Source organism: Pinus tabuliformis, chromosome X (assembly GCF_031772625.1).
Source record: "Pinus tabuliformis cultivar Carrire ecotype Pingquan chromosome X, CPIR1, whole genome shotgun sequence".
Classification (NCBI taxonomy): domain Eukaryota; kingdom Viridiplantae; phylum Streptophyta; class Pinopsida; order Pinales; family Pinaceae; genus Pinus; species Pinus tabuliformis.
In genome coordinates this window covers 1,040,375,490-1,040,389,778 of record NC_142308.1, presented here as the reverse complement: position 1 = coordinate 1,040,389,778, position 14,289 = coordinate 1,040,375,490, and the positions used below count along the sequence as shown (strand labels likewise).

The following is a 14,289-nucleotide window of genomic DNA, read 5'->3' as shown; positions in this document are numbered from 1 at the left end:
CTCATTTCCTTTCCAGTCATGCTTTTTCCTAGGCTTACACTTTGACTTCTTATAGAAATTCTTCAATTTCCAAATGGATTTCTCCAATGACTGAGGCTCATAAAAATCAATCTAGTCTCTAAATACTACTGGAAACCCACTAATGGACCTTTGAATATTCGCCTTCTCACCCTTAAGATAAGGCACATACCTCAACAACTCTAGGAATCTACTTGTGTACTCATCATCTATCATAGAAACCATCTTCAGCTCATAGAAAGCCTTAGCCCTGTCATCATAGTATCTTTTAGACAAGTATTTCTCCTTGAAAAGTCTCTCAAACTCATCCCAAATAAACTCCTATTCTCTGATGCTTATGATATTATTCACATCCTCCCACCGAATATTTACTTTCCCTTTGAGAATGAAGGTATCGATCTTGGCTTTCATATTATATGAATAGTCATGCAATCTAAAGAACTTATTCATCCCAAGAAACCATTTTAATACATCTTATGATATCTTCATCTCTCCATCAAAAGTAGGAGGCTTGAATTTCTTGAACTCCTCTGGTAAGTACTCACTCCTCCTATGGTGTTGGCGGTGATGATGATGATTTCTCTTAGAAGAAGAACTAGAATAAAATCCATACATACCAGTCCTCCTGTCAGATGTATCTAAGAATCTTCCACTCTTCATTGTATCCTCCTTGTCCAACTTGTGTCCTCTATGAGACTTGCTCCCATCTTACCCATTATTCTTTTCCTCCTTCCTATCTCCATGTCTGACCCCCATCTGTCCTTACTTCTGCAACTCTGAAAGGATCTATAGAATCACTGCATTAACCTCTGCTTGTAATTCCTGAGCTATGGAAAGCCTTTCTTATGCCTCAATCAACCTAGTATTATTTTCCTTGTAACTTCTAATCTCTTCCCTTCGACTCCTCATTGTATCTACTAGATTAGGAGAATACTCTTCTCCTTGTTGCTCAACTGACTTTTCCCATTCCTTAGAATTCACATCAGGCCTAAAAGGAGAGTAATGTGAACTATAGTTTACCATCCCACTCTTCATAGTTGGCCTTCTATTTCCTGAAAACATGTCATGTTAGCTAAAACAAATAGATACCATAATCAAAATCATACCTCAACGAAGTTTAGGGGAGGCTATCACATATGCACAAATCAGTCCATATTAGCATGTTATATATATATATATATATATATATATATATATATATATATATGCATGCAATGACATCATATCAACACCATGGATGATAACAAAAATGAAATAATTTTCACATGCATGATAACCATAACCCTCATTATGCATGCATAAAAATATGTATTTAGCCCATCCATTCCAAGTGTTTGAACCTGGAAGTTCTAATACCAACATGTAAGCCCCCACCCACCATTTATCCACTTTCACAAACTCTCTAGGGTAAACATGAGTTGGGTGTTACTATGACATGACCTCACCTCTAAGTTCTAGTTGTGGAAGTGGGGCGCACAAACTGAAAGCTTACTCCCATCCCTCAGGGAAAGCTTACTCCCATCCCTCAGGGACTACAGATCACTCAGGGGCCTGAGAACCACCTGAGGTGATCAATCACTCAGTTGCATTAGAGAAATGTTGAGGTCTAAAATGGACCTAAAAAAATGTACAACCAAAATAAAATTTATAAGAACCAATAAGATTCAATATGATGATGTCAGCCATGGGGGATGATTCACCATTTTTGGAGTTAAAAAGTAAAAAGATTAAAAAAAAATTCAACCTATATTTTCAACTTATCTCCGTATGGTTTTACTAAAATTTTGAGTGGGAGTACATGTTGCATGAAAAAATTAATCCCTCATACAAAGAGTGACCATGTTGCATACTTTTGATGGACGTTGCTACATAAAAAATGACAAATACATGAAAAGTGTGATTGCGATCATATTGTTTCATGTATTTCTCATTTTTGCTATAGTAGTGTTCATCAAAAGTATGAAATATGTGTACTCCTTGGATGAAGAATAAAAATTTTCTTCTTATGAGTGCTCGCCCTTGAAATTTGAGTAAAATTGTAGGGAGATAAGTTGAGAAAATATCTTTTTCTTTTTCTTTTTCCTCTAAAATTTGATGATGTAATCTAATCTTATTTTATTATTTCCGCTATTATTTTATAATATTTCTTGGAAGGCCCATTTTAGACCTAGAAATTTCTCTAATGGAACTCTTTTTCACTAACGTAACTCCATAACCACACTCTTGACACCTCATTCATGTGGTTATGAGGCCCCAACCGCACCCACAAGCTTGTCTACTAGTAGTTATGATCCAAAATACCTTATTTTGTGCATGCAATGGTGAGATCTATGCTAGTTTTCTTGGAAAGCCTCTAGACCATTGCCCATAATTGCATGTATCTTTCCATAAACATAAATAAGGTGATAACAAGGCTAACCATTCAAAACTTGAACAAGATATTGACCAAAACATGCCTAGTGCATGATAGACATTTCATCAAACATAGGGTAAATATGAAAGCTATAGGTCATGAATGCATATTTGATCATAAACTTCTGAAATTCATTTTAGAATCACCAAGAAGGCTCAATTCCCTCTCAATCTAGCTGCAACACCACTTGTTAGCCATGCATTCATCAACCATTCAAATACTTATCAAATATTGAACAAGAGTCATAGCTAGAGCACATCATAGAACCATGATTATAGCCAACATGTAACCATAATAGAAACCATGACAAATCAACCATAAAATCAACATAATAATAAGTACATTGTGCTCATTAATCACATTAGGAAAATAGCTCATATTAAAATATGCAAAATTCAACCAAGTCAAGGACTCCATGTACCACCCGACCATAGATTGGGTTGAACTAAAGCCTTCTTTCAGCTAATCACCCCTGCGCCATATTCCAAACATGAATGTGGGATATCAGGGTATAAACCAAGGCATAATCAAACAGTGAATCCAGAGGCTAACCACCTCCACCCTTAAGCTATTGTGATCTCACCTAAACCGGTCCTAGATCACAAAACCAAACCAAGCTTGGGTGCCTCAAAATTTCTTCACTATTCCTTGAGGAATTTTCCTCTCTCCACTCGCGTGTCAAGGGCTTGTCGTAGGAAACCATCTCCACCCCCAACGATTGGGATTTTCCTGGGACCACCTCACCTGATTCTGAAAGTGTCCGATAATACAAATCTCAACCAAGAATGAATTCAATCACACCATGACTATCCAGGAAATGAAAAGGCAAGGTTGAAACCACTGTCAAAACCCCATGCCAATGAAAAAAATGAACAAATGCATGTACCATGTATTCACATCCCAGCAAGGAAATCACACATGCAACCTGTTACCTGCAAAATCATCCTCTTGAAGCTTATGATCCAACCTTCTCCTTGCACTCCCTTGCTTTCCTCTTCTTTCCTTTAATTTTCCTTTGCTTTTCCTTCTCCAAATCCAAGTGAATGTTGGAATGCTCCAAGAATTCTCTAAGTGTGCTAGAATGTATGAGAGCCAAAAGCTAAACTGATAAAAATTGTGAATTGTTTCTTTGATCCCTTTTTATCATCGATGCTTCTCTTTTTCTTCATTTTCCTCTAATTTCCTTGCATGCAAATTTGTGTCTCTTCACCTTCATTTTCACCTATTTTCCTTGTTTCTCATAATTAAATTTCAATTATTGTCTCTTTACCTTTGCCAATACCTTTGACAATTTCCATAGCCATTATTGAACCACAAGTGATGCCCACTATAGTGTTTTCCCAACATTTAGCTTGGAATGTGTGTCCCATGACCTTGGTCTTATTATTTTTTCATTTCTTATCCTTTATTACATGAAACTTTAACCCGAGATTGTTACACATATGGCGAGAGGTAATGTTTAACCATCATAGAAAAAATGTGGTTGATTAAGATTTTAACAATATATAATAGTCCCTCTAATGAAGGATTACATTGAAGAGTGGTTTAAAAGGCCTCTTAACAAAATTGTTAATATTGAGTAAGTGCATGAGTAGTTAAATTAATGATCTTCTGAAGACCACATAAATACATGCTTCTACAACAACTATAGGAAGATGATCAGTTCATTCTAGTCATCATCCTTTTGCAATTTTGTGAGTGTTCTTTATTCAATTTTGAATGAATTCCCCATTTTCTTCCCTATCTTTGATGATCCAGCTTTATGAAATGTCTTATATGTTTGTAAATCCAAACATTTATTGTAACATATTTCCTTCTTCTAGATACCCTTATGTTAATTGGTCTATGGGAGCCCAACCCTAGTCCCTTAGGGACGAACATATTTAAATTTTAATTAGGTATCAAGATTTTATAAAGTGATTTAAGTACTTAACTTTATTTAGAACTTAAAATTATGTAAACTTATTTTTTGACTCTCACAACAAATTGTTTTCAAGATAGAATCTTATTTTTGGTTCTAATACTTCCTAATAAATAATAGGAATCTCGTGAATCTCTTCATATTCCCTTATGAACTTAAATGCATGAAAGCATTTTATAGCTCTTTGAATATCTTGACCATGATCTCTTTATTTTTCCATTGAATTCGCTCCAAAATGTGTCCCCTCATGATATGTGAAGGGATGAATGCAATGGAATGAATCTTGAAAATACATCTATTTATGTTATTGTTGTTTTATTTTTATTTTCAAATAACCTAGTCCACTCGCAGATGCATGTGCTAAATGTTTACATTTTGATATTTGAGTTATTTGAATATCTAAGTGTGTGAAAAGAGGAGTACCACTTCTATAAAAATTCAAAGGAAACCTGAAAATTAAGCTCTAGGTGGTTAACTCTTTCCCCTATTAAGAAGAGACCTCAACAAGAGCCTAGTCCCATTGATACAAATTGATTCAGACTCACTAGGAATTGGTTCAAAATCATGAAGAATAGGGACTTTTAACCCAAAACTTTGCAATAAATAGGACCACAACATATCATTCCTTTCAGTTGGGTGACACACCACACATCACACATATTCACAATTGATTACTAGAAAGAATATAAACATTCCATAGTCATCAAAACCAAGTCTAAACTCTAATTCATTTGATGTTCATCACATAATATTCATATTTAACATGGAGGAAAGGTTCCCATTTCACACAACATTCATATTTATAAATAAATGAAATTCAATAGTTAGGAAATCCATGTTATATATTCATCACACTAATAATGCATATTCAATATGACAACACCATTGTTTTCGTCCTACAAATGCACACATACACAATGAAATGAGCATCATATATAAACACAAAGTATTGAACAACATTTACAATTCATTTTTAGGATATAAATACATTTATCTATTATTCTTAATATGGCTAGAAACTAAATAAGGGAGTTCCACTCTCCACCCTATTGTAGGCACAACAACAATGCAAATCTCTTGTAGCTAGCCATCCCTGAGCTAGTTCTGATGTGTAGAGGACACTCCACTTAGGGTGTTACACCAAAGGGGAAATTTAGGGTAGAGATTGAGGGTTAATCTCCTTCAATGGTTGGGAAATAAGGATGTCACATCTCGAGCCTCAAGTCAATGCTCAATACATGACAAGTATGGTGATTGAGGCATGCACAACGCAAAGGGAGGCCCCTTCACTAGTTCCTATGATCCCTTAGTGATCATCCTTTTCCATGTGGTTCATATGCACAAAACAAACAAATAACAAAGTTCTCCTCTACATCCTAACTCGGGTAAAGGAATTTTCTCAATGGTTTTTTTAGTTATCACCAAACACACCTATATTTTGCATTAAAGTTTTCCAAAATATAGGTTATAGGTTCACAATGTTTTCAATGGTTTAGATCACACAACCAATTTGGGTCTCTCTATCTCTCTCTATCGATACCAATACTCTTTGGCTTCCAAGAAAAAATCTCTCCTCTCCCATTCTTCACCATAATTGTTTTTCATCACGCAGTGGTTCTATGGTTTCCATTTCGAGATGTAAAGTCAACCTGGTTACTGTGAGGTAAACAACCTAGGTTTAGGTGACTCTTGTACCTCAATCCCATTCCTCATAACTACATAGGGAAAGGGGTATGAACATTAAATTTAGGGAAGGCTAGAAAGCTTCACAATCTCCCTCATAGGTTTCCTAAAGTTATCCTTCTAGTAATTAGGATCCATATATGCATGTCCTCATATTTATCTTCAATAATTTATAATTAAATCAACAAAATATGTTGGCTCTCCAACATTACCACATTTTAATTACAATGCAAAATTTATTGAATTAGAAAAAAAGATATTGCAACAAGTCAGTTTTCTCTTCTAACTTTAATTATTAATATTTTTTTACAACTCTAACAATAACATGCGATTTATTTTTCATATATATATATATATATGCTTTGAATCATAAATATGAGATGGCATGTAAATCCTTAAACTAGTTACCTTTGTAAATATTATTGGACTTTACTAAATATCCCTCATAAATTAGTATTCCAAAATTTTTAAATGAAGAAAAATGCTTCCAAGATTATATAAAATGTGTATTTCATTAGGAAAAAAAAACATAAAATTTTAAATTTATTGATATAAATTCATTAGTAAATTAAAAAAAAAAATTATATTAAATTAATATATTTTTTATAATGCAAAATAATAATTTTATTTCATTTTCCGCACCATAACATTTGAGCAGTTGATACATTTGAGCAGTTGATTTGGTATGTTTGTATAGTGGAAAGTTAGGTAAGTGATAAAATGTTCCATATTGTTCAATTTTTTATTTAACTAATCTATTAATATAATAAAATTATACTATGCTTAGTTCGTTTTTTGCCAAAAATTTATGTTGCTTATCCATAGTTTAACATTAGGAATTTAATTTTTGTTAATTTTTATTATTGTTTGAATTTATTTATTTGTAAAATGATTGGTTGAGGTCATATCATGAGTTATTTAGTAACTTCCGTTTCTATTAGTTACTAATTTTTTGTTTTTTGTTTTATTTTTTTAATTCAACTTTCACATTTTAATTTTAATTTTGCTTTTTGTATTATTTCCATTTTCATGAATTTTTATTTATTTATTTTTCCATCTTTTCAATTTAAGATGACTTATTATTATATTAAAACACATTTTTGATATACATATATATAAAAGTGTACATACATTAATATAAACAATATTAATTAATCATGGCATTCACCAATATATTAAATATTTATGTTTTATTGTTTTTAGTTTAATTAAGTTATATATAAGCTAAGCAGCATATACTAACTACTATGTAAATCTGGTTAAAATTTATTCTGAAATTTATTTATCAATATTAGTAGAAATAAAAATATTCCACTTTTTTTTTGTTAAATAGTTTAATGTTTTTCATTTAAATGGTTTAATATTTTTTTCAATTGTTCAAATTTTTAACTACCAACATTTCATTATTTTTAAAAAACTAATTATTAGAATCTTAATTTTTAGTAATGAAACTTCAATTTTATATTTAGTTTTATATTTATTTATTTTTACACAACCTTAAAATCTATCTTAATCTAATTGTCATACAAGTATGGGGACAATTATTGTGTGCTACTACTAGCTAATACAGGTTTACAAATCATTATTATTAAAAAAAAAGCATGCCATGTAAAATGAATAACTAAAAAAATTCCATACTTTTAAATCTTAAAAAATTAAGATATTTTTTTGTATATCCAAAAATTACAAACTTTTAATCAAACACAAACATTTTAAATCATACTCCAATAACACTATTTATTATCTTTCCATCACTGAAAATTTTAATAAATAACGAGATACACAAGGCCACTATTTATTATATATGAATCTCTAATCATTAAAATAAAATTGATAACTAACGATAATAATCAACGCGTTGTAATCCGATTCCGACAGCTAACAGTATGTATTCCACTGCACTGCTAACGAAAGAACATCCGAATAATCAATCATTGGCGAACGCATTTAGTTAATTAGTGCAAATCTTGGAAGGCCATAAAATATACACATGTAGCTGCTCATTATCACTAATGGCCACTCTTGGAACACTGATGGTAATCATTTCATAAGGTTCGCTTATGGGGCATCCCCAAACTGTCAACTCAGTCAACTGAGTCAACAGTCCAACAGAAGCCGGAAAACAATTTAATTCCTTGCAACAGGCACAATGTCTTCAAGTTCCTCAAGTCACTGAGTGAAGGAGGCAGCGTGTCCAGCAAAGGGCTTCCTACATCCAGAATTTCCAAATTGCTTAGCTCTCCAATTGCATTTGGCAATTCTTTTATCTCTTGTATTTTCTCTTGTACTGCGCACTCTTTCGATCGAAGACCTCATAAAAATTGAGGACGGGAGGTTTTGCACTCTGCCCTTGTTGCTGCAATAAAAATTCATTTTCAAAATGTTGTACCTTTTCATCTAGACCCGTTGGATATTTGGCTACATGCAAAGGTGTCTTTTTCACTCTCTTCAAAACCTCTTCAACTACTAGATCCAGCAACTCCCCTTCATCACTGGTTATTCGCAACAAAAAATAATAAAGCTATTAAGAAAAATTTCTTTACATATATCTATCCAAACATAAAGCAATACAATACCGCGAAATCGAGAGATAAGGTGGAGTTCTCACCCATTGCAGGACTCCAGCTCCAAACCGCTTATTTGTGAAACGGTAGCAAGAGCATTTCTCCAACTCTCAATTGTACTGGAATCGTATCGCAATTTCCTTTGGAGAGGTTGATCATCACAAGTCGTCTTATTTGCCAGTGATTGTAGGGCTTCGGCATACTTTCCACGATTGCCTTGCGTCCACCTAAGCTCAGAGGGCTTGACACCGTAAAATACAGGGATAATCGTCTTTCTCGATTCCAGCATTTGGAGGAGTTCATTCAGACACCAAATAGAGTCTGCATATCCAGGAGAGAAAACCGCCACATGGACAGAGGCGGTTCTAATAGCGCTTTCTATTTGAGAAGTCAAATACTCCCCCACTTGCAATTCCTTCTGATCTAGAAAGACATTCAATCCCTGTGAGACAAGGCGACGATACAGATGGCTGACAAAGGTTTTCTTCACATCAGGCCCGCGGTGATTTAGGAAAACTTCATAAGAGACACAGCCAGCGGTGGAAGATGAGGCGGCCATTGCCAATTTGGAAATACAGATAGAAATAATGAAAAACCCAAACTGCAGAGGAGGTTGATCAGAGCGTAGCAGAGAAATTGCAATGGAAAACCCAGAGAGAAGCTCTGCCCTAATTGATGTACCCAAAGATTGGTGTTCCCACTTCTCTTCTCCTTTTGCGTGTAGTGGCCGACCATCAACGAATTCTGGTGCAAAGAGAAAACAAAGCGTTCCACGGCGCTCTCTAGACCATTACATTTGAGTGCGTGGTGAGGAGTCAGGAATCTCACTTTGAGTGTGGAGTCAGGAATCTCACTTTGAGTGCGTGGTGAGGAGTCAGGAATCTCACTTTGAGTGTGGAACCCACACGCTCAATGCCATGGGGCACGGACCGCGTGAGAGCTATCACTTTGTGAATGGGTCCCACACGCTCAACTGCGTAGACGGTGGGATCCACACGCTCAATTGCGTGGACCGCGTGAGCACCTAGCACTATCGAGTTGGGTGTGGGATCCACACGCTCAATTGCGGAAGTTTCAACGTGACAGGAATTCAGACAAAAAGACAAGTCAAAATATTTGGTACCAATCAGTTCAAGCCTAATTTGGTACCAAACGGGGATGATGGCCAAGTTGACGTCCAAACCTAATGAACCGACCAGTTTGATTCGATAGCAGTTCAATTTTAAAACCATGATGAGGTCTCCAAGCTCAATTATACATTAAATTAAGCATTCAAATTAAAAATACATGAAATTACGCATTTTTTAAAAACGTTAGTTTTCAACCATCCAAAATAACATTTTAAAATATTATGAAATATAAAAAGGTATAATATTGTATTTTTTTTTTAATTATTAAAATATTAAATATTATTTAGTTGGTGATATTTTTATTCATTTAATGCATTATATTAAAGAATTTACAAATATGTGGAGTCATTAAACATATATTTAACATATATATATAGTGTGTGTGGAGGTTTTAAATTTGAATTAATTTGTTTTTAATCAGTGAAATTAGATTTATTTAAAGATAGATTTCTTAATAATAGTGAGGTTTTTAGTCTTATTAATTATTTTAGTTTATTTCTGATCGATAATGTAGATTTTAAGGCTTTTTCTTCCCCTTCTGGCAACAAGGTCGTAAATCTTTCAAATTTCTCATTTAATTTTCATGTTTTCAGTCTCTTAGGGAAGGGTTTAAACTTTGTGGTAGCTCCAAAGAAGATCTCGATCCATGATATTATTTGTGACATTGAATTCGGGATAAAGGTGTTGTTCATCATCAAGACCAAATGATGAACCACACTTGTTGGTTTGAAACGCGTTGGCCAAAAACTTATCTTATGTGATTTCTTCCGAAAGACTTTGCTTAATAGCATTATGTTCTTGATCTATTCATTTCTTTATTTATTTGTTCAACTTCTCACTATATTGAATTATAAAAGACCTCATTGCACTCGATATAATAATCAATAATAAATTAGCTTAATATAAAATTTATTATAATTTATTTTATTTTGATAAAATTTTATTTATTGCATTGTTTTAGAGAAGTCTGGTATGGAGAAATAAGGTGGCTTATGAGGTGATATGAAAATGGGGCACTAAAGGCTTCTTGTCAAGCTTACAAGAACCTCTCCCATGGCAAAGCTTATAGATTTCCAAGACCTTATGATTAACCAATTGCGGAATTAAAAAGTGCTTGAAAATAGGTGTATGCTTGTGTTTGTTTTTAAATTATTTATGTGCTTTAAGTTGATTTTCTTAAACTGATATAAAAACATATAACATTGAAACAGTGCAACAAATAAGCATCACACATAACAACAATATAATATGGAGTTCACCCAAACCTCTTGGGCTACATCTCCTTGAGCTCTAGTCAACTCAACTAGGCGCTCTGGGATTATGGCATAAATTCATTTACAAGCTCCACGCTCAACTCCATTGGTTTACAACTAATCCTATGGGTTTAGAATACCATCTTATCCCATTGGCTGTCAGTACTCTGTAGATAGATCTAGGCTTCTCTGGACTAGACTCCTTTAATCAACGCTCTGAGCTATCTTGAGCTCTAGCTTGCACTAACTCCCTTAGAATTCTCTTACTATCTCTCAAACTCCTTCTGTCTTTAGTACGCTCTGGACACTAGCAACAACTGGATCATTTGATCTCTTTGTTGTTCTCTCGACTCTGGCTTTGGCTCTGGCTCTCGGCTCTGGCTCTGGCTCTAGCTTTGGCCCTAGCTTTGGCTCTTGGCTCTTATGAGCTTCTGATTTCGCTTGACCTCCAAGCGATTCCAAGATTTTGAGTCACCCCGACTCCGTAGACTGCCTCCCTTGGGCTTACACTTAGCATTCAAGCATCTCTGAGCCTCTCGGGCTTCTCTGCACTTCTCCTGAATATAACTCTACCTCTCAGTTTTATTTCATGGCCTTTGCGCGACTTCCTTGTCAATTGCACTCTCTAGATTTTGTGAGGAATCCTCTGACACTGCCACTTCCATCTGTTCCTCTCTGTGCAATCATTCCTCTGCCTCTGTGTTTCCTCTGCTCCCTGTGGCTCTACATCTTGCCCTCTGGCTCTTTGGCTTTGTGGCTCTGTGCTTGGCCATCTGGCTCTATGGCTCTGTAGCTCTTTGCGTATAACACATTCCTACATAATTTTTATAAATGCCCATTTATAGCGTAGCAAGGATAAAGGGAGCCGTTACAAAGACAATACATAGGTGGCCTTTCTTCGGAACAAATTCCCGAAAATAACACATAATTCCAACAGAGAATACTTGGAATTACACTATCGGGCACAAAATCTGGACTTCAAATAGGATGAAACTGCATCTATAAAGCTATCGTGTTTGCCATTCCATCTCAAATCACAATCACATGGTGTATTGGCCATAAAAACCCAATACATGGGAAATACACAGAAATCCCGTAATTCCAAATTTCAAAACTTATGAAATCGCACTTATAAACTCCATTGGGTCTGCCCCTTTATCGCTTATCATAATCATAGTGGCCACGGGGTCTTCCCTTCGACTATGTCGACCATCGATCCGCCAATCGCTGATGTCGCACATCGCATATCACATCAGTGGGGGTCTATGTCCCTGCTCCTCCGATCGTCGATTCAATTGTAACCATCCATTCCTGCTTGGATCTAATGGCTGTCAATGAAGCGCTCATTGCACAGTCACATAATCGCATCGGAATATCGCATCTGTAATAGCCCGGGGGCTCTTTCCATATACCATGGACAGTGCCGACCTGATCCGTTGATCCGATCCCGCTTTATCGCAATCGACCCTGCCTGGGTCCTGATATCACATGCAGCCTACCTCCGATGTGATAAGTCGGAGATCGCTAATCAGGGGTTCTTAAGGCCTTTGACCTAAATCATTCCTTTTGGCCTTTTGCGATGCGATTTCTTCAATGAGAATTTTAGGCCATTTTTATAAGAAATGCCTCCTTTTCAAAGGATAAGGAGCAATCTTCTTTCTATGATAACTTCTGCATCCGAAGTCCATTTTATCCCATTCAAATTGCATTAGATTCAGATTGAAAAGATCTATGCAATGGGAATATTTTCAGAAGCATCCTTTTACTTTCATTTTTGAGTGAAAAGTCATCTAGGATTATTTTATGATCACACCTTCCCATTAAAAATATTTTGGTATCCAAAAGACTGATATACTGATCTAAACAGTAAATGAGAGTAACAACACCCTCTTCTTTCAGCCTCCATACACTTGCCTTGCATAGTGCCGCTGAACCAAGCTTTTGACCTCTCTCCTTTCTGGATGTGCTGGTCCTCTTGGGAAGAACTATTTTCCTCCTTGACTTCATGCAGAACTCCTGCTGAGAAGGTTACAAAAGGTAGTTTGAACTTCTCTTCCTGGATCATTGATCTAAGGTGGCTCAAACAAATGTGAAGTTACATCTACTTCACAAAAATTTCATTTGTACCTGTTTGACATCTTGTCAACAACAACTGTTAACAACAACAGAAATACAGACAACATTTGGATGGCCTAAACTCCTGCTTTAATAAAAGAAATAGATTTTCACATCTTGTGAACACCTCCATGCCTTACATCTGCATACAAATGATGGACTAGATAACAAGCCCATAAAACATGCCTTTAAAACAAATGACCCTTCTAGTCAAGCATGTAGAAAAGATCTCAAGGATTCTTTTCAAAAGATGAAACACTTCATCATCATCTCCATCTTGGAGACCAAATCAACTTTTCTCAAGTCAATATTACATTACATGCATGCTTAAAATAAAGCAATCAACCATTCAAGTTAATCACACATACATGTTCAAAATACAAGGAAATCACCAACATCCTTGTGTTCATCCATATCAAGCTTATGTATGCATTCCATATTTAAACTTTCACTTAAGTACATTGTACTTTTGAAGCTGAAATGAACATAATGTTGTAACAAAAAAATGAGTCTCCTACTTAACTTTTTCCATTCACCTTCTTGGTAAAACCCTGCAACTTTCATCTCATTGACAAAGAAATGCAAATATATGCATCAATAGACATGCAATCTTAATTGGATAAGAACTCTAACCATTTATTACTAATCCATTTCAAAGGTAGGACCTTTGTCTGCACATCAGCATCAACATGTGAATCATCTTGAAACACATCATTCATGGAATCTTTCTCTCCATTTCTGCCATTTTCTCTTTCCATCTTCTTCAAGTTTCGTGGAAGCATTGTTGGATTCAGAGTCCAACATTTTGTAGCAATATGTCCTTGCTTATGGTAGTAAGTGCAACACATGTGCATCCTCTTGACAACATGATTTGCCTTGTCCAATGGACCTTTGGCTTCTTGCTTCCTTTCCTTCAAAAGTTTCCTGTATGTGGCCATTCTCTTCCAACATCTAGAAACATTATGGTTATCCAAACCACAAAAGGAACATGTAATTCTTTTCCCATGCTTATATGGAAATTTACCATGCTGAACATAATCAAAAGGAATATGGTTAGAACCATATTTATACCTTTCTCTTTCACCTTTATTTCCTTCATGAGGAGGCGAATTGAATGAAGAAGTAGGTCCCTTTAGAACACCATCAACCTCTTCCATAGTTTTAGAGTTTCCACAACTCTCTAGTTCAAGTG

At 35.1% G+C, this 14,289-nt stretch overlaps 1 protein-coding gene across 1 annotated transcript; it reads right to left on the bottom strand.

The window, feature by feature from the left end:
• Nucleotides 1-7,845: 7,845 nt before the first annotated feature.
• Nucleotides 7,846-9,302, bottom strand: LOC149143333 (toll/interleukin-1 receptor-like protein). The gene is made up of 2 exons (XM_089449251.1): nucleotides 8,644-9,302; nucleotides 7,846-8,527 (listed from the first exon to the last, which is right to left on the bottom strand). Exons 1-2 carry the CDS (start codon nucleotides 9,156-9,158, stop codon nucleotides 8,299-8,301), a joined length of 744 nt encoding a protein of 247 aa, XP_089305377.1. The 5' UTR covers nucleotides 9,159-9,302; the 3' UTR covers nucleotides 7,846-8,298.
• Between the last annotated feature and the right edge of the window lie 4,987 nt (nucleotides 9,303-14,289).

Excerpts from the sequence above, each read along its gene's own strand:
- LOC149143333 (XM_089449251.1), bottom strand. The coding sequence starts at position 9,158 with ATGGCCGCCTCATCTTCCACCGCTGGCTGTGTCTCTTATGAAGTTTTC. Across the intron at positions 8,528-8,643 it reads GAGCTGGAGTCCTGCAATGG|TGATGAAGGGGAGTTGCTGG; the intron begins GTGAGAACTCCA and ends GCGAATAACCAG.